Below are 27,759 nucleotides of genomic sequence, written 5' to 3' on the forward strand. Positions count from 1 at the left end.
TGTTTTCATTTTCATACGAAAGAGTCTTTTTCTGTTGATCAGAGGGGAAAAAAAGCCAAATTAAATTCATTGTGATTCAATGTTGTAAAACAATAAGACATGAAAACTTCCAAGGCGGATGAATACATTTTATAGGCATTGTATCTTGCAACTTGTACTTAATCTAGTGTTTTGTTCTTACATAATGTACCAATAAGGGATCAAAGTATAGAGCATAAGGAAAGAGTTGCATTTGATTCCTGCTTGTTATCTGCTAAACAGTCTAACAGAAAATGGAGGTTTGTAAGATAAGATGGTCTCAGCTTGGAATGTGGGAGTAGTCTGAAGTTGTGCATGGACACACATCACTGAGATGGGATACTGGTGAAGAATGTGGGCTGAATGGCCTGTTCCTGTACTGTACTGTTCTGTGTTCAGTACAGTGTGCTTGATATGGTCAACATGAGGCAGGCATTATTGGGGAATCAGAGATTCAGGGGGTCAGTAAATTTAAATTCCTTGACATTATCATTTCAGAGAATCCTTCCTGTGATAAGCATGTAAGTGTCATTACAAGGAAGGCATGACAGTAGCTTTATTTAGAACTTTGCATGTAACTGGAATGTCAAACTAAGATTTTGACATACTTATATAGAGCACAGTGGAGAGTATGCTGACTGGGTGCATGAAAGCCTGTAATGGAAACGTCAATGAATGCTCAGGAACGGTGAAGTGTAGAAAAGTGGTGGATACAACCCAGATCATCACAGGCAAAGCCCTCCCCATCACTGAGCACAGTTACAAGGAGTTCTGCCATAAGAAAGCAGCATCTAGGACATCCATCGACCATGCCATGTTGTCTTCTCGCTGAAGGAGATACAGGAGCCATTAGTCCCACACCACCAGGTTCAGGAAGAGTTATTACCCTCCACCAATCCCGCTCTTGAGACAGCATGGTAACCCTCACTGAAATAATTCCACAATATACAGATTCACTTTCAAGTTTTCTGCAGCTCATGTTCTCACTATTATCTATTGTTTTTATTATTTGCACGATTTGTCTTTTATTGCACATTAGTTGTTTGTCAATCTGTGCCATTTATAATTTTCATAAATTCCTTTGCATTTATTTTCCTGTAAATGCCTACAAGGAAAGAATCTCAAGGTAATATATGGTGACATATAAGTGGTTTGATAGTAAATTTACTTTGACTTTGACAAATGTTTTTCAGTAACATTCTTTGTTTTCATGAAGGGTTCCGTGATTTATCTATAATGTTCACAAGGTTCCCATCGCTCCTCTGATCGACATTTCCCTCTTTCCCTTCTCCGGGCTTCTGCCTCACGGTCACGGGTTACCCTGCGATTTGCCGATCTAGGACGTGATGGCGTCACAGAGTGACCCTCCCCCTTTCACTGACGTCGTTTCCCCGGCAACGGTCCGGAGCCGGACTGAACTTTTCTTGAACAATGGAGACATATTTGAGGTTTTCCTTTCCACTGGGACGTTCCTGAAACACAGTGAGTTTTGACAAATTTCAACTGGTATCTCCACTTTTTCTCCAGGTACTTTCAGTAAAACCCTCGAGTGGAGTTTTGCATTTCGTCCTATTCGTTTTTCTCTCGTGATGGTGACTGTAGCAAATTATTTCACAGTGTTGAAATGTCAATCGAATATTATTTTTTGGGATGTTTGCATGTCCCCGATACGAACTCTACTGAGTTTAACACATCGCAATTTCCCTGCTAGTTTTAGCTGTAGAGTCTCTCACCGCAGGTTCCTGTCGGGTTCTCAGTCTGCTGGTCTATCTCCAGCTCGTCTCAGCTTCTGTGCTCTAGTCTTTGGTTTAATATTTCAATTGACCTCGTTTGCTGACCACAGATGTTCATCTTTCTCCTGCATCCCTCTCTCTAACTGGAGTCAAAGTTTGCTGAACATTATGAACCAGCTATTGAAACATCTGTCACTTCATCTACTGATCTGTCCCTGAGCCTATTTACCCCGTCCACTTCAGACAACTCCACCGTTACACCCGTGTAATTGACCTTATTTAGGTTGGGGACATTGAGGGTAAACACACGTCCAGAACCAAAGGATGTTCACAAAAATGATTTCAGGATTGAATGGATTGTCATATGAACAGCGTTTTATGGTTCTGGGCCTGTATCTACTAGAATTCAGGAGAATGAGGGGAGACCTCATTGAAGCCTATCAAATGGGGAAAGGCTTTGATGGAGTGGATGTGGATGTTTCCTATGGTGGGGAGAGTCTAAGACCAGAGTACACAGCCTCAGAAAGCAGGGGGAGGGGGGTGGTGTCCTTTGAGAACAGTTGAGGAATTTCTTTAGCCAGAGAGTGGTGAATCTGTGGATTTCTTTGCCACATGCGGCTCTGGTGGCCAAGTCTTTATGTTTATTTAAGGCAATGGTTGATAGACTCTTGATTGTTCAGGGCGTGAGGGGATACGGGAAGAAAGAAGGAGATTGAGACTCAGAGGAAAATTGGATCAACCATAATGAAATGGCAGAGCAGACTCAATGGGCCAAGTGGCCTAATTCTGCTCTGATATCTTATGGTCTACTCTGTGTCAAGTTGGGGGAACTTCTCCCTCGAGGATCCTTCTCAGATGATCTGTTATTAATCCCACCTCATTGCACAGGTTACAAACAAAGCAGCCTGTTCCTGTTTAGGTTCTGTAACATACTGCTGTAAGCAAGAGTCCCTGGCCAGTCCACAAATTCCTCTTCCACTCTACCTTGCCAGTTTGATTAGTTTTATCAACACAGAGATTAAACTCACCTATGATAATCACAATTACTGTACCTTCTTATCCCCCTTTGATAATTTCTCCTTTCGTGTTTTGTCCCATAAAGAGGCAACATCTGAGAGTGTAGAGACCACTCCTACCCACATTGTCCTTCCCCTGTTTTTCGTTGTCTACTGTATTGATCAAAATCTACCCTACTGATGTCCATCCAGTCTCCTTGTAATTCAGACCCTCCTGTCCCAGTGACATCCTTGCAAATGTTTTCTGCTCCCTTTGCAGCTGAAGTGACATCCTGACATCCTTCCCACGGCTCAGTCTGCCAAGTGCAGTCTCACCAACATCTTGTGCAGTTTATTTATTTAGAGAGGCTGTTCAGAACAGGCCCTTCTGGACCAACAAGCCACACCACCCAGAAACCCACCTATTTAACAGCAGCATAATCACAGGGCAATTTATAATGACCAATTGACCCCCTAACCAATATGTCTTCAGTGTGGGAGGAAATCGGAGCACCCAGAGGAAACCCACACATTAATGGGGAGAAGGCATCCTCCTTACAGGTGACGCTGAAATGGAAGTCTGAACTGCAGAATTCCCCAAGATCTAACAGCGTTGTGTTACGCTGTAACATGACATCCAAGGTACTGTGCTCAGTACTCTGCCTTCTTCAACACTCTGCAACCTGTTTCAACACTTAGTTTCTGTCTTACAGTTCTCACAGAGACCTGTCATTTACTATGTAAGCCTTGCTCTGAAATAAATGATCCGAATTCCTCACTTTGTACTTGGCTCATTTAAATCCCATCTTCCATAACCTATCCCACACTCCTAATTAGTCTAGATCTCATTGTAACGTCGCTGTCCATAACACCACCAAAACTGGAATTTTCTGATTGGCTGCCGGTGACTCGTTCCGCAGGGGTCAGTATTGAGACCACTTCTCTTCACAGTACATGTCAAAGATTTACATGTTTGAATTGTTTTTGTGGTCCAGGTTGTAGATGATACAAAGGAAGGTGCCTTGATGGGTAGTGATGAAGAAGCAGGCAGTGTGCAAGAGGACTGGGAAACACTTGGAGACTGGGCAAAGAAGTGGCAGATGGAATATTGTGTTTGTAATTATATGGTCATTCACTTTGGTAGAAGGAACAAATGTATGGACAATCTCCTAAACAAGAGGAAAATTCAAAAATCAGAGGAGGAAAGGGACTTTGGAGTTCTTGTGCAGGATTCCCTGAAGGTTAATTTTGTAAGTGCTAAGGAATGAAAATGCAATATCAACTATGCGTTTAAAGAGGACTAGAATAGAAGAGAAAGGATGTGATGCTGAGGATTTATAAGGTATTGTTCAAATTGCACTTTGAGTAATAAGAGCAATTTTGGGTCCTTTATCTAAGGAAGGATGTGCTGGCATTGAAGGTGGTCCAGAGTCCAACAATGATTCTGGGAATGAAAGAGCTAACATATGAGGAGTATTTATTTGATGGTTCTGAGCCTGTACTTGGAGTTTAGAAGAATGAGGAGGGATCTAATTGATAGGCCTAGATGGAATAGATGTGGAGAGGATGTTTCCTGTAGAAACGTAACAGACATCCCACCTGTGCCGGAAGTTCTGAGAGTCTCCCGCATATTGATAGTGGCTCGCTGACACCTGGAAATTATATACAATATCCCAGAAATAGATTTTTTTGAGAGGGAGAGCGAACATTCTGATTGGTCTCTTTTCGTGCTAAGAGTGATCCTCAACCACCGGGTCGTGAGGAAACAATATGATTTGATGATATGAGTTAGCTGCATCTTTCCTTATTCCCTGTCATGCCCACTGTTGAATGCACGCGAGGTCATCAGTGACCCAAGACGTGCAAAGGAATGGGTCCGTGACCCATTTGTGAATGCCTCTGGTGAATTATCGATGTCAGCACGGGAAAAAGATCAACTCCTCGAGCTTGCAAATGACGGTGGACTGAAAAGTATGTTTGACACAACATCTCTGCCAGCACTCTGGATCAAAGTCAAGGCTGAATATCCTGAGATAGCCATGAAAGCACTGAAAACGTTGCTTCCATTTCCAACATATTTCTGCAAAGCAGAGTTTTCTACAATGAATGCAACAAAAACTAAATTGCAGAATAGACTGGACATAAGGAACCACCTCCGAGTATCGCTGTCTCCCATCACCCCTCGATGGGACCATGTTGTTGCAGGAAAACAAGCCCAGGGCTCCCACTGATTCAGCGATATTGGTGTGTTGCAATGATTTTATATGTTCATATGAGGAAAATATGTGCTGTGTGTTTAATATCCAAATGTTACTTAAAATGTTATGATGCTATTGACTTATAAGTGACTTATAATTCAGTGGACCGTAACCTCCGGGCTGTGAAGAATACAGCGGTGGCCGGAATGCACCCAGGACTTCTTTAAGAAAAAAACCGAAATAAACAAGCTAATTGATTAGGTGCCAATTGCATCGTCTCTGATCTGGGCCGACATTTACGTGCCGGGCGGCACCTAATCAATTAGCTTCTTTATTTCGGCTTTTTTCTTAAAGATGTGCTGGGTGCGTTCTGGCTACCACTGTACCGCTGCATTCTTCGCGGCCCGGAGGTTTGGGACCACTATTATAATTGACTTATCACTACATTCATGCAAGGAAAATATGTGCCGTGTGTTTAATATTAAATTTGTTAGATAAACCCCTTTAGAAACAACTTACAAGTGACTTATACTTGACTTATCACCTATATTCCAGTCGTGTTTAACACCCACTCCCCCCCCCTCCACTCCCGTTTGGCCGGTCCGCAAGAATATTGTCAATATTAAACTGGTCCACAGTGCAAAAAAGGTTGGGGACCCCTGATTTAAACTAGCTGATTGGCTGCTAACGAGCTACGCTATTGATGTCCTATGTGATGAGGCCAAACTCCCTGTAGACTTGCTTAAAGTTGTAATAGAATAAACATGATAATATAAGTACATATTTAATGTCATTTTGCTGCATATACCCAACTTGGTTTACAGAGTAGACAAAATCACAAAGTATTACATACACCCTTGGAGGTCGACGGGGTGGGGGCGGTATATTGGGATGCGGGGGTGTGGGGGTGCTACCTCCCTGAAATGAGTTTTTGCAGGGTGGGATGTCTGACATAGAAATGTAGAAAATATAGAAAACCTACAGCACAATACAGGCCCTTCGGCCCACAAAGCTGTGCCGAACATGTCCTTACCTTAGAATCACCTAGGTTTACCCATAGCCCTCTATTTTTCTAAGCTCCAAGTATCCATCCAGGAGTCTCTTAAAAGACCCTATTGTTTCTACTTCCACCACTGCCACCAGCAGCCCATTCCATGCACTCACCACTCTCTGCATAAAAAAAATCTCCTCTGTACCTACTTCCAAGCACCTTAAAACTATGCCCTCTCGTGCTTGCCATTTCAGCCCTGGGAAAAAGCCTCTGGCTATCCACACAATCAATGCCTCTCATTATCTTGTACACCTCTATCAGGTCACCTCTCATCCTCTGTCGCTCCAAGGTTGAATCTTGGACCAGAGGGCGTAGCCTCAGAACAGAAGGACGCCCATTGATAGAGGGGTTAGGAGGGATTTCTTCAGCATAAGGTTGGTAAATCTGTGGAATTCATTGCCATAGATGGCTGTGGAGTCCAAATCATTGATTATATTTAAAGTGGAGGTTGATAGGTTCTTGATTTGTTAGGGCTTTGAAGGTTATGGGGAGCAGGCAGGAGAATAGGTTTGAGAGAGATAATAATCAGCCATGATGAAATCACAAAATAGAATCAATGGACTGAATAGCCTGATTCTATTCCTATATCTGAAGGTGTCATTTTCAAATTGATTATTCATTCCATTTACATTGTTACCCAAACCATGAATGCACGTGACTAACAACAGAGCACAGATCCCTGCAGCCCACCACTGGTCATGGGTCCCCAATCTGATGGGGAAGTGACGATGCAAATGGCCCACAGATGCAGGAGAGCAGACATTTCGGAGTGTCATGGCGTTGGAAGGAGGTTATACAATGTAAGGCTACAGAGAGATTTATATTTATCACAGCCCCTCTTTATTTAATATTCCTCTGTAAATTCACCCCTACCTTCCTGAGCTCAAGAACAAACAGTCCCACTCTATTCTAGTCTCCTCTTGTAACTGCAGCCCTCCAGTAACATCCTTGTGAATGTTTCATGCACCAATTGTAGCTGAATCACATTGTTCCTGTAGCTTGGTGACCAGAACTGCACACAATACCCAAGTGCAATCTCACCAACATCTTATATAGTTGTAATACAACATCCCGACTCTTGTACTCATTATCCTAACCAATGATGGGAAGTGTGCCAGTTGCTTTCTTTGCCATATTGTCCACCTACATCTGCACTTTTAGGAATTGCACCCACCGGTCTCTCTGTTCTGCAATGCTCTCCAGGACACTGCTCATCACTCTGTAAACTTCTGTCCTGGTTTAACCTACCAAAAGAATTAAATTCCAGCTGTCATTTCCATGCCTATTTGCACAACGGATGTTTATCTTCTTGTAGTTTAGAGAACCTTTGTCATTGTCCATCATACCATCGATGATGGTGTCATCTGCAAAGTAGACCAAGCACAGATCCCTGCCACACACCACTGAGCACAGGCTACCAATCTGAAAACAGTAATGTACAGATATAAAAAGGGCCGGAGAGGTAGACCAGAAGAGATCATGTGTGAGTTTGCCAGCATGGAAGAGGGAGTGACGGGATGAGGACCAAGGAGTATATAAGCCCGAGAATGAGAATGGGAAATCTGAGGCAGGGAAATGTTTTAGAGTATAATGCTTCAAGATTCAAGATAAGATAGAATTCCCCTGTGGAATTTGGAAATGTTTAAGAAAGAAATTGTCTGATTTTTCAATGTATTTTGAGAGTGTTGTTTGGATTTAAGCGATTCTGACTGTAAGTGAAAAAAAACTGTGCTTAAATACTTTGAACTACATAATTAAATGCAACTTCCACCATCTCCAAAGGGATCCGACCACCAAACACAACTTTACCTCCCACCCCCTCCACATTCTGCAGGGATCACTACCTCTGTGATCCCTTGTCCATTCGTCCCAAATCCCCACCCCCCACTAATGTCCCTCTGGGATTTTATCCCTGGAAGTGGCCAAAGTGCTATATCTGTCCATCCACCTCTTCCCTTACCTCCATTCAGGACCCCAATGAGTCCTTCCAGGTGTGGCAACACTTCACCGTGAATCTACTGGGGTTGTCTGTTGTATCCAATGCTCCGAATGCAGCCTCCCCAACTTTGGTGGCACCCATCATAAATTGGGGTGCTGCTTGTCGTGCACCTCAGCTTTATCTGCCAAAAGTGAAATGAACCGGTGTCCCAAAATTCCATTTACATTTTCCATTCCCAACCCGACATGTTGGTTCCACGGCCTTGTCTCGTGCCACAATGAGGCCACCCTCAGGGTGAAGGAGCAACACCTTATATTCCGTCTGAGTAGCCTCTATGGTATGAATTCAGATTTCTCCTTCTGGTGAAAAAAAATACTCTCCATCTTTCCTGTTCTTCTATTCCCCACTCTGGGTTCTTATCTCTTCTCAGCTACCTATCATCTCCCTCTGCTGCCCCTCCTCCTTCCCTTTTTCCTATGGTGCACTCTCCTTTCTTCAGTGGTTGGAAAAGTGTTGGAGTCTATTATTAACGATGAGGTTTCAGGATACTTGGAGACTAATGATAAAATAAGTCAAAGTTAACAAATGCGTGGGGATCTCATTGAAACCTTTTGAATGTTGAAAGGTCTCGATAGGGTGGATGTAGAGAGGATGTTTCCTATGGTGGGGCTATCCAGAACATGAGTGCACAACCTCAAAATTGAGAGTAACATTTTAGAACAGAGGTAAAGAGGATTTTTTTTTAGCCAGAGAGTAGAGCATCTGTGGAATACTCTGCCACAGACTGTGATGGAGACCATAAGGCAGAAGTTGACTGTTTCCTGATTGGTCAGGGTATCAAAGTATATGGTGAGATGGCAGGTGTATGGGGTTGAGAAGGATCTGGGATCAGATGGAGCAGACACGTGTGCTGAATGGCCTAATTCTGCTCCTATGTCTTATGGTTTTATCAGATTGTTTCATCTCCAGCCCTTGACTATTCCTACCCACCTGGCTATCCTTCTTCCCCTCCTCCCACCTTATAATTTTTGCCCCTTTCCCCTTCCTTTCCAGTCCTGAAGAAGGATCTCAGCCCAAAAAATCGACTGTTTGTTCTTTTCCATGGATGACGCCTGACCTGTGTAGTTCCTCCAGCATTTTGTATATATTGTTTTGGATTTCCAGTATCTGCAGAATTTCTTGTGTTTATTATTTTAAACTACTTTGTTAGCTGGAAGTATCTTCACATTGGTAGGAAGGGGGGACCCACCCCTCAAATAGTGGGGATTGAGAGCTAAACTCACCATGGAGAACAAACAGGCAAGTAAACTAGTCTTTGAAGATTGGGTCATTACAGTATTATCTCCCTTTAGTGAGAGTGTTCATGGCTATTAATATATAATTGGTCTTAAAGTCTTCACTTGAAGTTCATGGTCAGAAACCCCAATACCATCACATAACTCAGGTCTTCAATTCCCACCATCACTCTTCTAAATCCTTTTTTGCACTCTTTTAAAATTAATTACACTGTGGCTCGAATGAGGGTGGCTAAAGCTGCACAACATATTCCGGGTGTGGACTCATCAATGTCTGACACAAAAAAGAACATCACATTCCAGCTCCTGTGTTAATCATCTCTGCTGATGGAGGCCAATGTACCAAATACTTTCATCCCCATCCTGTCCATCTGGGATGCCTGTTTTGTGGAAGTTTCAGGAAGGAAAGATTTAAAATTGCAGGCGACCAGGGTTCAATTCCTGCTGTTGCCAGTGAGGAGTTTATACATCCTCTGGTGCTCCGGTTTCAAAGACCTTCACAGTCCAAAGACCTACCAGTTGGTAGGTTAATGGGATAATTTACAATGACTAATGATTAGGCTGGGATTAAATGGTGGATTGCTGTCCAGCATGGCTGACGGGGCTGTAGAGACCTTTTCCATGTTGTATATCAATAAATCCAAACGTTGTGTCCTGACAGAACAGAGTGCAGACACTGTACAGTCACACACTGAATCAAACCTTTAGAAACTGATCTTCTTTCTGCAGTGCTTTCGGAGTGTGGATGTTCAGTAAGGCAACTGTTCCTCAGCTGACTTACACAATTGACCAAAGTTCCTTTTTCATTCTTTCTGTTAGTTTAAGAGAGTGATGGGAAGGATACAGTTGGTCAGCTCCACAGGTTAGTGCTGTAAACTGGGGCAGGGTAATGTTGGGGGAATTAGTTACTAGCCAAGGTCAATTTGGAGAGCCTGTAAGAAAGGAAATGAATGACTGGCAAGCGGACAGCAAGTGTCTGGGAACAGAATGTTCCTGTTAGGGTGAAGGGTAATCTGGCAGATTTAGGGAACCTTGGCAAATGTGAGATAATGAGGTTCGGGTTTGGAAAAAAAAAGAAAACATACACTTCATTCAGGAGGTTGGCATCAATCCAATCACTTTCTGGCTACTAAAAGATTCAGAATACTCTGAGGAAGGAAACCAGGAGGGAGTATGAGATGGATCTGGCAGGTAAGGTTCAGGAATCTCCAAAGAGGTTCTCCTATTGTTTTAAGAGTAAAAGGGTAGTTAGGGAGAGATTGAGATCTTGAGCCGCGGGAGGTAGGTGAGTTTTGTAACTGATTTTTTTCCCTCAAAGTTTATTAAGGAGAAAAGTATGGCTCAAGATGGAAGGAAGGGAAACAAGAGGAGATGTTACTGTGCTGGAAATCTACAAGTAACATGCAAGCAGAGAGTAAAACCTGTGTTGGGAACTGCTCCGGGCCCGCAGTTTGTGCCGTGACTATGCTGATATGAACGGTGTGTCAAAGAGAGAGTTCAAAAGCCCGACGCCTCAGATTGGAGGTCACTGTCAAGTCAAGTCAATGCAAGTTTATTGTCATTAACAATATATACATATACACACAGTGAAACGAGACAACGTTTCACCAAACGAGTGTAAAGCACCGTACACACAGCACATAACTTATGAAAGTAATGATGAAATCTACAGATGGGTTACACATAAGTAAACAAACTAAAGCGCATAAATTAAAAATTGTAAGATACAGAGCAGATAACCAGTGATATTTGAATGCGTTGCGACTGTGTTTCTGAGTCCGATCACGTCGCCACATTTCGCCGTCCCTGTTGTGGAAAATAAAAAAATTTCCCTGTCACGGGATGGCCCAGTTCCCCAGCTCAGTCCTGAAGTGGGAATAACCGCATTTCTTTAGTTAGTTTCAATATTTCAGTCGGAAAACAACGAACATGCCAGCGGCCGCGGGAGAGAACGGCGTTAGTGCAGCAGTTAAACTGGTTTATATGAAAACCTTTGCCTCGAATTCGGATCAAACTTGCTTTACAGCAAAGACTCTGGCCTCGGACACAAACAGAGGGCTGTCTGGGTGATAGGGGTGCCCGATTTTAATTGGAATGGGGGTGTTTTTGAGGAGAAAGAAACACAGAGAGACAGAGTAGCCGGGAGCTGATGACCTGGTGTCTCCGCCCCGTCCGCTCGCTGCCTTTAAATTGCTCTGCACCGCCGCCTCTCTCTTCATTTCTCACTCGGTTCTGAGTTTTGAGAGAGTTTGTACAGAGTCGCTGACATGACCGAGACCGCAGCTGCTGAAGTCGCTCCTCCACCGGCGCCTGCCGCTGCAACCAAGGCTCCCAAGAAGAAGGCGGCCGCCCGGACCAAGACAGCCGGTCCCAAACTGGGCGAACAGATCGACAAGATTGTGGCGGATTCCCGCAGTCACCGAGGGGTGTCCATAGTCGCGATAAAGAAGGGGTTGGCCGCCAACGGCGTCGATGTGGAAAAGCTCAAAAGTCAGATCAAGATGGTCATTAAAAGGAAATTGGAAAGCGGCTCCCTGATTCACACCAAGGGCGCAGGTGCCTCCGGCTCCTTGAAGGCCGCTAAAAAGGACAGTGGCGCGAAAATCGTGAAAAAAACAAAGAAACCAGCGGCCAAGACATCTCAGACCAAGAAGCCAGCGATCAAGAAAACTGCGGCCAAGAAAGCAGCTAAGAAATCTCCCGCCAAGAAACAAAGTGTTAAGAAACCGACGGCTAAAAAAGCGGCAGCTAAGAAACCAGCGGCCAAGAAGGCTGCGCAGAAGACCAAGAGCCCCAAGAAGATCGCAGCCCCGAAGGCGAAGGCGCCCAAAAAGTCGGCAAAACCCAAACCGAAGGCAAAATCCGTGAAAGCCAAGAAGACAGCGGCCAAAAAATAAATAAAAATACATATTTTAAAGACCTGAAACCAACGGCTCTTTTCAGAGCCACTCAGCTTTTCCACGAAAGGGCTAGAAAGCTTACGGTTGTATAAAAGTCGGGAGGCAACTGTAAGATAGAGGTCTCTCTCTGCTTTATTACTCTGACGCCGTTTCCTCTGCTTCCCTGCGTCCCGCGGGCAGGTCAAAACGGTGTGTGTAAAAGGAGACCGCGGCATTCGGTTTGCCATTGAGCAGCGACTTAGAGACAGAACAGATAACGAATTTAATTATTGGGTTGTACAAAATGATTTAGATCTATCGAGCAGCATTTCATTTCAGTGTTGATTCCTGTCGTCCTTTTGAAAACTTTTTGCGGCTGTTTTCAGAAGTCATTTAGTAAATGAATGTATTAAAATCGATTTAAATCCTTTACTTCAGGAAGCTAATCAGTAAAAATGCAAGCATTCAGCTAACCGATTGAAGCTGAAATTTGATAATTCATGATTTTATTGTAAGAAAACCGGGTGCTGTTGAAACAAAATTTTCTTTTGTTTGCTCTTGGAATTGGCGGGCGATTTGAAATTGAACTGGCATCTAATAACTGCAGTCAGATTGGCGAAATTCTGACCTCAGTCGCAAGTTTCCATATTTGGTCACAGCTAAAATGCCCCACCTCCCACCACCACCAGCACTGGCCAGCTTCAAACTGGTGATAGAAAAGCAGCCATTCAGAACGCTGATACTCTGTAATAGACATCTCCCGTGCAACCAATCACTGAGTGGGGCGGCCCATCATCAGCTCTTTAAAAGCCAGTTCCCGAGTCTGCGCCGACACTGTAATCCCGGTATTTGAAATTACTTTTGGACTGCTGAAGGAGAATGGCCCGGACCAAGCAAACAGCGCGCAAGTCGACTGGTGGAAAAGCTCCCCGTAAGCAGCTGGCCACCAAAGCGGCGCGAAAGAGCGCTCCAGCCACGGGCGGAGTAAAGAAGCCTCATCGCTACCGGCCCGGCACCGTGGCTCTGAGGGAGATCCGGCGCTACCAGAAATCCACCGAGCTGCTCATCCGCAAACTGCCCTTCCAGCGCCTGGTGCGAGAAATCGCTCAGGACTTCAAGACTGACCTGCGCTTCCAAAGCTCGGCCGTCATGGCTCTGCAAGAGGCCAGTGAAGCTTACCTCGTGGGGCTCTTTGAGGACACCAACCTGTGCGCCATCCACGCCAAGCGAGTCACCATCATGCCCAAAGACATCCAGCTGGCCCGCCGCATCCGCGGAGAGCGCGCCTGAATCCGGCCTCGGCACCAAGCATAACAAAAGGCTCTTTTAAGAGCCACCAATCCGACAGTGGAAAGGGCTGTCACTTCTTTTACACCGCCACACCATTCTTCTGATATAACCTCTCCCTCACCGTCAGCGCGTGTTCCTGTCTCACATATCTATCGTGTACTAATGTTTTCTTGTGGCAAGATTTCCAGGGATTTGTGGTTACTATTGTTATCGAGAATGGGCTTTGGTAAATGCAGTCTTAACTTTTAGTACCCAGTCCTATTTCTAGTCGATTCCAGGATAGTTTCACAAGGACACGGTGGTCTGTAGATGCTGTCATTCCGGTTCTTTCACACGACTAACTTTTTTTTTACGCGTTGCAAACTGGCCTTAGCCCGCAGTTTGATAAGAGAGACCAATGATGACGTTTAGTTACAGACGCAATGAGAATATAAAGTGGATTGGTTTTTGGGAGTTAAATTGTCAGGAACAAAGCAGGCCATTTAGGCTGAAATTATTCCTTCTCGAATTAATCAGTCAATGCATATTATTGCTGACTACGGTTGTTACTGTTACGGAGAATAGGTTTAATAAATGCAGCTTTCCAGTTCTGTTTCTAGTGGAGTCCATAAAACAGAGCAGAATCTGGCCCATCGAGTCTGCTCATTCATTCAGTCATGGCTGATCCTTTTTGTTTGCTCCTCAACCCCAGTTCCCGAGTCAATGATAGGCTCACGGGGGACAAGTCTGCCGACGCTGGAATTCCGGTTCTTTCACAGAACAACTTTTTTTTTCACGTTGCAAACTCGTCTTAGACAGCAGTTTGCCAAGAGAGACCAGTGCATAATCTGATGAAGTTTCTACCAAGACCGAACACGAATTAATGAGTCAAAACATATGTTTGTAGGCTACGGATCAATAACTTCTTTGGCTGGCTTTTCAGGTTATCTGGGGAACTGACAGTTACCATAGGCGCTTTTCTTTCTGCTATCTGTTCTTTGGCAAATAAGACTTATTACGCTCACCGGAAGAGACTGCGAATTTGATCTCCAGACCCTTGGGGAGTTAATAGGGTGTCAATGATTTCTTTTGTATTATGCATTGATTACAAAAGAATTAGATGATGTTCTGTTACATATAGCTCTGCTGCCCCCTCAGTTTTGAGATATCTGGGTGTTATTCATGCCCAGGCTTTACATCTGTGTTTTGGTATGGTTAGGTCTTCTGTTTCTTCTCTGCGGGGGGAAGTGAGTCAGATGTCATTGTATTTGCAAAGATTGAAGATGGCTGTGAATTATTGGCTAGACTTCAGTGGTCGTGTGGATGATCATCCAATTCAGAAAGAATCTTCATCCAATTGATAGATTGGAACCTCAGGTTTGCAAGACTTGCTGTTTCGGGTGGGAAGGAAATGATCAGATAACCTGGGACTATCCAATATGAGCCAGGCTCCTGCATGGCTTTATCCATTATTGTTCCCTGGCTATTTGCTTTACCTGCGGCACATTTGACTCTTCCGGGGAGGCTGTCAGAATCTGCTGGGTGTGTAAATGAAGAGCTGGTGGTTCCACTGTCTGTGCTTCATCAATATGATGGAATGGTTCCATTGTTTACAGATGAGTCTAAAGGCCCAGTGTCTCATAACACCGGTGCCGCAGTATGTCCCAGCATTTCAGATGTCAATTAGGAAATGGTTATCTAATGAACTTCCAGTTTATACTATTAAAATGGTGGCAATCCTTGTATTGTTGTGGGTAGAGGATGTACAGGTAACTGTTGTTGTCTGTCCTGATTCCTTCTCTGTATTATGTTGTCTTAAAGTGGGTTTATCCAATAGTTGTCCAGGTGTTTTGTTGGAAGTCAGCTGCAGTACTGAGGAATGTATGTCTGCTTTTCTGGGTCACAGCTCATGTCGGTCTGTATGGAAGTGAAGTAGTCGATAGGTTGGCTAAACAGTCCATGAAGGGCAGTGCTCTTGATAGTGATATTCCACTAAGTCAGAGAGAGGCAAAGGTTTTAAATAAGGATCATGTTCTCTCAATCTATGGAATTTGTTGCCACGGGCGGCAGTGGAGGCCAAGTCATTGGGTGCATTTAAGGCAGAGATTGATAGGTATCTGAGTAGCCAGGGCATCAAAGGTTCTGGTGAGAAGGCGGGGGAGTGGGACTAAATGGGAGAATGGATCAGCTCATGATAAAACGGCGGAGCAGACTCGATGGGCCGAATGGCCGACTTCTACTCCTTTGTCTTAGGGTCTTATGGAATTAATCTGACAGGGATGTGCAACATTCAATTGAAGGGGAGACGTTTATATGATATTCAGGAAAAAAAAATATTAATTCACTATAGAGGAGGTGAGGGCCCAGAAGGGAAGAAGTTACAATTAAACTGGTTTAAATGCCATAAGACATAGGAACAGAAAAAGTCATTTGGTCCATCGAGTGTGCTTCACCGTGGCTGATCCATTTCCCTCTCTGCCCCAGTCTCCTGCCTTTTCCCTGTAAAACATCAGGTCCTGACCAATCAAATATCTATCAAGCTCTTCCTTAAATATACCCAATCACTTTGACTCCACAGTCACTTGTGGCAATGAATTCCACTGACTCACCACTCTCTAGCTAAACGTTTTTATTTTCATCTTTGTTCTGAATGGACATCCCTCTATTTTAAAGCTGTGACCACTGGTCTCAGACTCCCACACCATAGTAAATATTCTCTCCTTATTCACTTTATCGAGACCTTTCTACATTTGATAGGTTTCAATGAGGTCACCCCTCATTTTTTGGAATTGAAGTAGAAGCCCAGAGCATTCAAACACTCTTCATATGTCAAAGCTTTTCTATCCTGGACACATTTTCATGAACTTTCTTTGATTCTTCCACAATGTCAGCCATCCTTTCTGAGATAAGATCCCCAAAACTACTCCAAATGAGACTTTATCGGTGTCTTATAAAACCTCAACATTACATTCTTACTTTTAAATTCTTGTCCTCCTGAAATGAATGCTAAGATTGCATTTGCCTTCTTCACTACCGACTCAACAAGCAAACTAACCTTTAATGGATCCTTCATGAGGACTCCCAAGTCCCTCTTCCTCTCAGATTTTTGAATTTTCTCTCCAATTTGAAACAGTGTACACTTTTATTTCTTCTACAGAGTGCATGACCATACAATTCCCAAATCTGTATTCCATCTGCCACTTCTTTGCTCATTCTCCTAATTTGTTTAAGTCCTTCTGTAGACTCCTTGCTTCCACAGCACTACCTGCTCCTCCACCTATCTCTATATCATCCACAGACTTGGCAAAAGGCCCTCGATTCCATCATCTGAATCATTGACATATAGTGTAAAAAGGTGTTCCAACACAGACCTCTGTGGAACCACACTACTCACTGGCAGCACTCCAGAAAAGTCTCCTTTTATTCATACATTTTGCCCCCTGCCAATCTGCCTATGCTCTACCCATACCAGTATCTTTTTTTTGTAATTTCATGGGGGGCGGGGGTCATCTTGTTCAGCAGCCTCAAGGGTGGCACCTTGTCAAAGGCTTCTAAAAATCTAACTACATAACATCCATTGATTCTCCTTTATTTATTCTGTTTGTTATCTCTTCAAAGAATTCCAACAGATTTTCCCTGAAGAAAACCATCCTGTCATTGGCTGATTTTATCATGTGCTCGCAAGTATCCAACACCACAATCAACTCCAACATCATCCCAATCGCTCAGGTCAGACTCACTGGCCAATGATTTCCTTTCCTCTGCATCTCTCGCTTCTTGAAGAGCGAAGTGATTTTTGCAATTTTCTAGTCCTCCAGAACCATTCCAGAATCTACTGATTCTTGAAAGATCATTGCTAATGACTCTATAATCTGTTCAAATGTTCCACCTGGTATTGGTTTATACTGATATTCAACCCTCAGGAAACTCAGCTTGTGTAGAAAAATTAAATAACATAACAACTTTAATAACATTCTTCATTATGTAAAAACTTTCTCAGAAATCTTTTGCAGTGACAGCGAAATGCAGGACCTTTACCCCGCACTCAGCATACCCGCACAGCCGTCCTTCAACAGACACTGTGGGCGGCCCCGAAAAGAGCCTTTGGGTTACTGGTTTCAGGTTCTGTCGTTTCACTTGCTGGCTCCACCGGTTTTCTTGGGCAACAGCACGGCCTGGTTGTTGGGCAGCACCCCGCCCTGAGTGATGGTCACCCCTCCCAGCAGCTTGTTGAGCTCCTCGTCGTTATGGATGGCCAGCTGCAGATGCCTGGGGATGATGCGGGTCTTTTTGTTGTCCTGGGCTGCGTTGCCGGCCAGCTTAAGGATTTCAGCCATCAGATACTCGAGCACAGCAGCCAGATAGACCAAGGCTCCGGCACCCACCCGCTCAGCATAGTTACCCTTTCTCAGAAGCCTGTGAACACGGCCGACCGGGAACTGAAGTCCGGCACAGGACGAGCGAGACTTGGCCTTGGACCGAACTTCGCCGCCGGATTTTCCACATCCACTCATTTTCACAATATCAGCAATTTTTTTTCACGGAGAGGGAGGAAATGTTTCCGGGTCTCGTTATTCCTGTACCTTCAAGGGGAATGCAGTGAGACATTTATGATTGATGTAACAAGGGTTACTCTCATAGGATAGAAGAAATGAACTAATCAGAAAGCAGACTTATTTACCAATCAATATCAAAAACAAAAGCATGGAAAATAACCGTTACTCTCCTAAAAAATTGAAGAGTACCTACCAAAAATCCTTTATTCAAACATAATCTAAAATCAAGTCATTACAGTTCTGCTTGTTGACTTCTTCTCCGCATTCACCCATTACTAAAGTCCGTCACTACTAATCGTTAAGTGTAGCTAATATTGCAGAAGAGCCTAGGGATTTAATTCTACGATTTCCTGGCTCAGATCAAAAATCGTTTCTCAGCTTCATTTCCCAGTCAGTCCTTGTGTGTAAATTGCACCAGGTTATGAACGAACTCTGACTGTAGTTTTCACAAATTATTGGTGAAAGAACCACCTGGCATTGAAATGGGATTCAGAAATTACCAAAAATGGGACAGAAATTAATAAAGCACATACCCTAAAACAATCAAACGAGAAGGAACAGGAAACATCCACTTCACTGACACAATTTGTGATTATCGCGACAAAGTGACAAGAAGGAGGGGTCATGTTTCCATGTGTACATCAATTAAACTGGATGAGAAATTGGGATAATACCAACCAGTGGACAGCATATTCCGATTAACATGAATAGGATTTGAATTGGCTCAAGAAGCAGCTCTGTTAGTGAAATACTGAGTGGCTCTTAAAAGAGCCTTTTGGTTTTCAGTTTGTTTTGGCAGCACTCTTCACTTGGAGCTGGTGTATTTGGTCACTGCCTTTGTCCCTTCTGATACTGCGTGCTTGGTCAGCCCCCCGGGCAGCAGTAGGCGCACGGTGGTCTTCATCTCCGGGGAGCTGATGGTCGACCACTTGTTGTAATGGGCTAGGCGGGACGCCTCGCCAGCGATGCATTCAAAAATGTCGTTCACAAATGAGTTCATGATGCTCATGGCCTTGGAAGAGGTGCTGGTGTCGGGGTGAACTTGCTTCATCACTTTGTAGATATAGATGCAGTAACTCTCCTTCCTCAGCCTCCTGCGCTTCTTGCCAGGCTTACCTGTTGGTTTCTGCAGCACTTTCTTAGCGCCCTTCTAGGGAGCAAGTTTCTGATCGGGAATTTCTTCAGTCAACTTGAGACCCAGAAATAAGTAGAATAATTTTCGGAGCGCAAATTAAATAGGCAGAGCTGACAGCAGAATGGTAATAAGACATGGGGAATCTGAGCATATTTCATTAGCTGATGGGAGAGATGACTCTCCCATCGAATTTATTTCGAACAATCCAATCCGTTAACTGGATATCAGAAGGAACAAATTGAAATCGCTCACTCCACCAACAGAAACCACGCACATTCAGTTTGGCTAACAGTGCGGACTGGGAACCTTGCCAACCAGAGAGAATTGGGGTTGAAATTACACAAAGGAAAACAGAAAATATAGATGCACATGGAATAAGAACACACTCTGATGGCAAGTTGAAAGTAAATTTATTATTAAAGTCCAAATGACCTGACTTGGTCCAACCAAGCAGAGTTAACTGCCAAGAAGGCCCACCAGCACCCTTACTTCCTGAGAAAACTGAAGAAATTTGGCCTGTCCCCTAAAACCCTCACTAATTTTTATAGATGCACTGTAGAAAGCATTCTTCTAGGGTGCATCACAACCTGGTATGGAAGTTGTCCTGTCCAAGACCGAAAGAAGCTGCAGAAGATCGTGAACACAGCCCAGCACATCAAACCAATCTTCCATCCTTGGACTCACTTTACACCGCACGCTGTCGGAGCAGTGCTGCCAGGATAATCAAGGGCACGATCCACCCAGCCAACACATTTTTCGTCCTTCTTCCCTCCGGAAGAAGGCTCAGGAGCTTGAAGACTCATATGGCCAGATTTGGGAACAGCTTCTTTCCAACTGTGATAAGACTGCTGAACGGATCCTGACCCGGATCTGGGCCATACCTTCCAAATATCCAGACCTCCCTCTCGGTTTTTTTGCACTACCTTACTTTCCATTTTCCTATTTTCTATTTATGATTTATAATTCAATTGTTTATATTTATAAATTTTTACTATTTTTAATATTTAATATTTGTAATCCGGGGAGCGGGAAGCACAGAATCAAATATCGCTGTGATGATTATATGTTCTAGTATCAATTGTTTGGTGACAATAAAGTATAAAGTATATGTCACCATCAACAAGCATAATTTATTTTCTTCCAGGCATATTTAATAACTCCACAACAGAATTCTAACCATAATAAAATAAATGGGAGACCATATGAATTTGGGCATTCAACCAGTGTGCAAAAGGCATGAAATGTGCAAATACAAAAAGAAATAATAATATTACACAAATAAGCAATATACCTTGAGAACTGGAGGTGAAGAGCCTTTGCAAGTGAGACGTTTGTGGAAACGTTTCAACAATGAAGGAATTTATCCTCTTTGGTTCAAGAGATGGACGGTTGAGGGATAATAACCATTCCTGAAACTGATGGTGTGAGTCCTGAGGTTCTTTTATCTTCTTCCTGCTCGCAGTAGTGAGATGAGAGCATGTCCTAGGTGGTGGTGGGGGGGAGCAGTGGGGGGAGCTGGGGGGAACCCAAAGATGGATACTGATTTTTCTAATGGAACTAATATTGAGTTTTGCCATTCCAAGTGGTCAATGCAGTTTCCACGAACACGTCTGTAGAAGTTTATGCATATGAAATATTTTAATATAGAAAATGAAACATAGAACATAGAAGAATACAGCACAGGAACAGACCATTCGGCTAACAATGTTGTGCCCAACCAGCTGAAAAGCAAATCAAAAACACCCAAAGACTAATCCCTCCTACCTACACCATGTCCATATCTCTCCATGTTCCTTACAACGATCACGAAAATGCCTCCACAATCTCTTCAGTAACCTCTTTCAGCACCCTGGGGTGTTTCCCATTTGATGCAGTGACTTACCTACCTTCAGACCTTTAAGTTTCCCAAAAATCTTCTCCCATGCAATGGCAGCTTCATACACATCTGCCCCTTGACACACTCAGACTTCTGGCGTACCGTTAGTTACTGCCTTCCACAGTGAAGACACAAGCAAAACATATTCAGTTCATCCACCTTGCGTCACATTGTTACTTGTCCAGCATGGTTTCACAGCAGTGCGATAACTACTCTCAACTCTCTTTTGCACTTTTAGTAACTGAAGGGACTTTTGGCATTCTATGTAATATTATTGGCTAGCTTACCTGCATATTAAATCTTTCCCTGCTTTATGACTTTTTAGTTACATTCTGTTGGGTTTTAAAAGCTTCCCAAACTTTAACTTCCCATTAACTTTTGCTCAATTAGATGCCTTCCCTTTGTTTCGTATGTTGGCTTTCACTTCTCTTGTCAGCCACAGATGTGTCATTCTGCCTTTAGAATACTTCCTCCTCTTTGGGACATTTATATCTTGTGCCGTCCAGATTTCTCCTAGAAATTCCAACTATTGTTGCTCAGTCTGTTATCCCTGTCAGCGTTCTTTCCCTATCAATTTTGCCCTGTTCCTCTCTCATGCTACTGTAATCTCCTTTACTCCACTGTAATATTGGTGCATCTGACTTTATGTTCTCCTCAAATTGCAGGGTGAATTCCATCATTTTATGATCACTAACACCACCTTAAACTCTCTAAACACATCCAGTTCATTGCACTGTGCGCAAATGCAGCAATGCTCATCCTTTAGTGGGCTCAACCACGAACTTTGCTAAAAAAAAAAGAACCTTGTAGGCATTCTAGAAATTCCCAACCTGATTTTTCCAATCCACCTGCATATTGAACTCACCCATAACTATGGCAACATTGCCATTTTTGCATGTATTTTCGATGTGTCATTGTAATTTACAAACCATATCTGTTTGGGGCTTGTATACAGGGAGTTGTACCTTTGTACTTCCTGAACTCTACTCCTAATGTTTCATCTCCTTCCAGCCCAACGTCACCTCTTTCTAATGATTTGATTACGTATTTTTTTTTTACGGACAGAGTCACACCACTCCTTTTGCCTATCTGCCTCTCTTTTTGATACAATGTATGTCCTTAGACATTAAGCTACTAGCTATAATCTACTTTTAGCTGTGATTCAGTGATACCAACAATGGGCATATATGCCAATGTGTAAATATGCTACAAGTTAATTTACATTATTCTATATACTGCATGCATTCAAGTATAACACGTTCTGTCCTGTATTCACCCCTTCTGATTTTGTCCACCTTATGTATTGCAAGTCATCCTGTTGACTGCAATTTTGCCCTCTCATCAGCCCCTCCTTGCTAGCAGTCTCTCTACACACAGCCTCTATTTGAAAACCTACTACCTCATCCTCAGCATGATGACTCCAGTTCCCATCCCCCTGACAAATTAGTTTAAACCCTCCAGACCAACTCTGGTAAACCTGCCGGCACAGATATCAGTTCTCCTTAGGATCAGGTGTCACCCATCCCTTTCATAAATGTCGTACCTTCCCCAGAAGAGATTCTAATGATTGATAAATATACACCACTGCACTAGTTCCTCAGCCACTTATTCACTTACCAAATCATCCTATTATCCTTAACAGTGTAACAGAAACTCTCACAAGCAATATACTCAATGTTAACAGGCACTGTGTGTGTCAGCAGTCAGTCAAGCTAGTTTTATTTTCTCTGTCGATCAGCTCCCAAACGTTGCTGTTCAGTAATCCGTTGCCACACCCCTCCTCATCATCATTACCCCTACCACTGTCTGGAGCCCCAAGCTCAGCACCTGTGCTGAGACAGCCCTGGTTTCTGACTCTGTTTCACTGAATTGGTCCCCCATTCTGCTTTCAGACTTTAGTGGACCGTGGTGTATTCTATCAACCCAGCTGTGTGAGACTCTGCACTTTCGAAGCAGTGAAACTGTCCCACAACAATGAATAGAGCTGGTTTAGGAGGAGGCTGACGACCAATATCAGTCTTCTTCAGCTAAGAAATTTGAGGGATGAAGAACATGGGGGACATAACTGAAGTCAGCTCGTTGTCATTTTCAGTCTGCGGAAATTCACATAGGAAATACAAGGGACACCTCTGTTAGGGATCCACCACCACAGAGAGAGTTGGGGTGGTGAACAGCGAGGATGGATTAACAAGAACTGTTGGGGAACAGAAACACTGTCAGGGAGCAGCCGGGCTGAGTTGACTCCCTTCTGTACACTGCGGGTGTTGTAGATTCACTAGGTATCTGAGACAGAGTTTAAAGTAGAACTGATTTATTAGTCACAGATGCAGAATAAGAACATCAGATCCTATTAAACATCAACAGAAGTAATTTCTCCCATGCCCAGTGACCAGCTGTAGAACTGAGTGGAGCAATAATTGCAAAATTCAACACCAAAAGTCACTTCTGAACTTGCCTCTGGATTCAACTACTGTAATGGTTAAATATCAATCACGCAGCTGATTTAAACCTTTTCCTCAGTGCGAACTCAGTCTATCAGTGTGTCACAAAGAGGGTTGAGTAATTGAATCCCTTCCCATATTCAGAGCAGGTTGAATGGATTCTCCCCTGTGTGAATTCATTGACGCAGCTTCAGTTCAAATGAATGAGTGAATCTCTTTGCATAATCTGAGAAGGTGAGTGGTTTCTCTCCAAGGTGAACTCACTGGTATCTCTGTAGGTCAGATGAGCAAGTGAATCCCTTCCCACAGTCTGAAGAGGTGAATGGCCTCTCCCCAGTGTGAACTGACTGCTGACTCTGTAAATCAGATGACTGAGTGAATCTCTTCCTAGTCAAAACAGGTGAATGGCCTCTCCCCAGTGTGAACTGACTGGTGTGTGAGTTGTTGAGATGACTGAGTAAATCCTTTTCCTCAGTCAGAGCCTCTGAACGGCCTCTCTTCAGTGTGACCTGACTGATGTCTCTGCAGCCTGAATGACTGAGTGAATCCCTTTTCACTTATAGAGCAGTTGAGTGGACTGTCCCTAGTGTGAACTCGCTGGTGTCTCTGTATGGTGGATAATTGTGTGAATCCCTTCTCACAGTCTGAGCAGGAGAAAGTCTCCTGTCCAGTATGAATTTGATGATGTATCTTCAGTTGAGATGACTGAGTGAGTCCCTTCCCACAGTCTGAACAAGTGAACAGCCTCTCCCCAAAGTGAACTCGCTGGTGTCTCTGTAGGTCAGATTATTGAATAAATCCCTTCCCACAGTCTGAGCAGGTGAACAGCCTCCCCTCAGTGTAAACTCGTTGGCTGAATGAGTGAGTGAACCCTTCCCACACCACAGTTCTCCATGAATTTCCTGGCAATGCATCATGTCAGATGTCAGGCATAGTGAATCCCTTGCACAATAAATGCAGTTGAAGGACTGATCTCTTGTGAACTAATGCTGATGTGTTCTCAGTACATGGTTCCAGACAGTTTTACTGAATTACAGAAGAAAACTTCATTTCACAGGCAAAGTACATTCCCAGCTGGGGTGAAATAATTTGTGGTCTCCAAGTATCGATAACAGATATATTGACGTTACTACGGAAGTAACTGAAGTAGTGGTGACTATATGTATCATCAATATGATGGAATAGCTCCATTGTTTACAGAAGGTTCTAAACACTAAATAATCTACAGATGCTGTTGTCAAAGGAACACTCACAATGCGCTGGAGGAACTCAGCAGATCAGTCAGCATCAGTTGAAAAGATTAGTCGACGTTTCCGGCCAAAACCCTTCGTCAGGACTGAAGGAAGAACTTTGGGGTGGTCAAGGTTCTAAAGGCCTAGTATCTCATAACATTGGTGCAGCTGTCTTTATCCCAGAATTTCAGGTGTTAGTAAAAGATTATCTAGTGATCTTTCAGCTTGTACTGTTGAAATGGCAGCAATCCTTCTTACCTTGCAGTGGATAGAGGATTTACAACATAACTGTGTTGTTATCTAGTCTGATTCCTTGGCCATACTGGTTTAAATGCCAGAAGATCATCAAATATACTGTAGGATCAGAATTAGGTCATTTGGCCCATCGAGTTTACTCTGCCATTTCACCATGGCTGATCCATTTCCCTCTCAGTCATAATCTCCTGGCTTCCCTTCATAACCCTTTAGGCCTTGACTAATAAAAAAATCTCTCAACGTCTGCCTTAAATCCTTTAGCCTCCACGCCTGCCTGTGGCAAGCAATTCCACACATTCACCACTGTCTGGCTAACAGTATTCCCCCTCATCTCCCTTCTAAATAGATGTCCCTCTTTTTTTTTTTTACAAAACTATAAAAGTTTAATTTACACAAGTACACAAAGTGAAAACATTCACTTTGAATTGACTCTGAAAATAGTCGATTCCAGGGAGCCCACTGCTCTGGGAAATCGCCCACTGTACCCATTGTGACCGCATGCTCACTCTCCAACGACAGCCGGGCACAAATGTATCCTCAGAAGAGGGGCAGGCAGTCGGTCCTGGGAGACTTTCCGCCACCTGAACCTGTGAATGGCCATCTTGGCCAGGCCCAGTAGCAAGCCCACCAGTAGATCCTCCTCACTGAGGAGCATGGGGCTGAGGTACAAGCAGAACCTGAGCAGCAGCCCCTTCAGATACTTAAACAAGGATGCAACTAGTCTTAAACTCCTCCACGATAGGAAAATTTCTCATCATATCTACTCTATCAAGGCCTTTTAACATTTGATATCTTTTAATGTGGTTTTCTCATTCTTCTGCATTTCAGTAAGTAGAGACTCAGAACCACCAAAAGCTCTTCATATACCAAGTTCCAATCACAGAATTATTTTTGAATCTTCTTCCAACCTCTAAATATCAGCACACCTTTTCTTAGATAACGGTCCCTCAACTGCTCACTGTACTCAGTGAGGCCTTACTGATGCTTTATAAAGTCTCAACATTGCATTCTTGCTTTTATATTCTATTTCTCTGAAATAAGTGCCAATATTGCATTTACCTTCCTCACCACTGACTCAAACTGCAAATTAACCTTTAGGAGATCCTGCACAATTTCTCACAAGGACATCTGCACCTCAGATATTTTGATTTTTCCCTCATTTAGAAATAATTTATGCTTTTATTTTTTTCTACGATAGTGCATAACCAAACACTTCCTGACACCATATTCAATCTGCTACTTCTTTGCCCATTCTCCTAATCTGTCTGTCCTTCTGCAGATAGTCTGCTTGTATCTCCACTTATCTTTGTATCATCCACAAACTTGGCACAAAGCCATCAATTGCATCATCCAGGTCATTGACATATAACGAGAGAAGCTGTCCTAAGGCAGACACTTGTGGAACACTTGCCTCTTTATACATCTGAAGAAACTTTTGGTCTCCTCTTTATTATTATTCCTTAGTTTACCTTCGGATTCCATCATTATGACTCTATTTCACTTGTGTTGGTTTTTAAAAGATTTCCGATCTTCTAACCCCACTAGTTTTTGCTCCATTATACGCCCTCTCTTTGCCTTTTTTTATGTTGGCTCTGACTTCCCTTGTTCCCCTTTAAATTGCAAAAACTGCAGGCTAGACTCCATTCGCAGTTTGAAAAGAGTAACACATTAGTAACCTGGCGCGGTTCATGCAATGACCGCGAACAGAAGCTGACAATCGATTTTTGAAAGAAATTGGCGAAATAAATCACCAGACACTGTTACAAAAATAGCTACACTTATGATAAATGTGGCGGAATTCAGTAATGGTTGATTGGGGAGACGAATTCGACAAAGAGACCTGCAATGATTTGATTTTAGATAAGGTTTAAACAAAGCATTTTTGGCGGGCTGTTTCAAGTTTCAGTTTGTTTTGGGAGAGGAAGCGGTTATTTTCCGCGCTTCTGCTGTTGTCTCTTGATTGGTGAATAAGGCAGCTTTCCAATTGTTTTATTGGTTCTTTCAATACGATTGGACTTAATTGTACCAATCAGACACGTTCCGCTGCATTCCCCCAAAAGGTACAAGAAGGGCGAGGTCCCGATGCGATTCCTCATTGTCTGTGAGGAATTACCGAGATTGTGAGTATGAGTGGACGAGGAAAAACCAGCGGCAAAGCTCGGTCCAAGGCCAAATCACGCTCGTCCCGGGCAGGACTGCAGTTCCCAGTGGGCCGTGTTCACAGGCTCCTGAGAAAGGGTAACTATGCTGAGCGGGTGGGTGCCGGAGCCCCGGTCTATCTGGCTGCTGTGCTCGAGTATCTGACGGCTGAAATCCTTGAGCTGGCCGGCAACGCGGCCCGGGACAACAAAAAGACCCGCATCATCCCGAGGCATCTGCAGCTGGCCGTCCGCAACGACGAGGAGCTCAACAAGCTGCTGGGAGGGGTGACCATCGCTCAGGGCGGGGTGCTGCCCAACATCCAGGCCGTGTTGTTGCCCAAGAAAACCGGCGGAGCCAGCAAGTGAAACGACAGACTCTGAACCCAGTGACTCAAAGGCTCTTTTCAGAGCCGTTCACAGTGTCTGTGAAAGGGCTGCTCTGCGGATATCATGAGCGCGGGGGAAAGGGCTCTTGTCCGGATTAGATTTTTGTGCTAATTTTTAAGCAGGGCGCATTAAAATTCCTTGCTGGTGCGTAACTGACAGGGTGACGGTGGGTGATGGTGGGTGCCCAGTCGGAGCTGGTTCCTCAGTTGACTATTGGAGTTGAATGTCCGCTCCGATTGCATCTATTATACACAGCGGTGCGATCGGCTTCATGCACGTCATCGATTTCAAGCAGACGCCTTTTCCAGAACAGCTACGGGCGGGTGGGGTGAATATAATCTCTGCCCGGGTACCGAAGT

The 27,759-nt window shown here is 43.7% G+C and overlaps 4 protein-coding genes and 1 pseudogene across 4 annotated transcripts in view; 3 read left to right on the forward strand and 2 right to left on the reverse strand.

Moving 5' to 3' along the window:
* Window positions 1-17,891, reverse strand: part of LOC134339082 (histone H2A type 1-like) — a 318,239-nt gene extending 300,348 nt beyond the window's left edge. Inside the window, exon 1 of the mRNA XM_063035392.1 lies at window positions 17,528-17,891. Coding sequence (XP_062891462.1) covers window positions 17,528-17,891 — 364 coding nt within the window. The remainder of the gene's footprint in view (window positions 1-17,527) is intronic.
* LOC134338864 (histone H2A type 1-like) overlaps window positions 1-27,379 on the forward strand; it is a 597,857-nt pseudogene extending 570,478 nt beyond the window's left edge.
* LOC134339088 (histone H1-like) lies at window positions 11,497-12,126 on the forward strand. The gene has a single exon (XM_063035397.1). It carries the CDS (start codon window positions 11,497-11,499, stop codon window positions 12,124-12,126), a length of 630 nt encoding a protein of 209 aa, XP_062891467.1.
* LOC134339093 (histone H3) lies at window positions 12,988-13,398 on the forward strand. The gene has a single exon (XM_063035401.1). It carries the CDS (start codon window positions 12,988-12,990, stop codon window positions 13,396-13,398), a length of 411 nt encoding a protein of 136 aa, XP_062891471.1.
* Window positions 18,739-22,825, reverse strand: LOC134338711 (late histone H2B.L4-like). Its single transcript, XM_063034754.1, has 2 exons — window positions 22,745-22,825; window positions 18,739-19,083 (listed from the first exon to the last, which is right to left on the reverse strand). Exons 1-2 carry the CDS (start codon window positions 22,823-22,825, stop codon window positions 18,739-18,741), a joined length of 426 nt encoding a protein of 141 aa, XP_062890824.1.
* Window positions 27,380-27,759: the final 380 nt, after the last annotated feature.

The sequence above is a fragment of the Mobula hypostoma genome, chromosome 28, assembly GCF_963921235.1.
Source record: "Mobula hypostoma chromosome 28, sMobHyp1.1, whole genome shotgun sequence".
Taxonomy (NCBI): Eukaryota; Metazoa; Chordata; class Chondrichthyes; order Myliobatiformes; family Myliobatidae; genus Mobula; species Mobula hypostoma.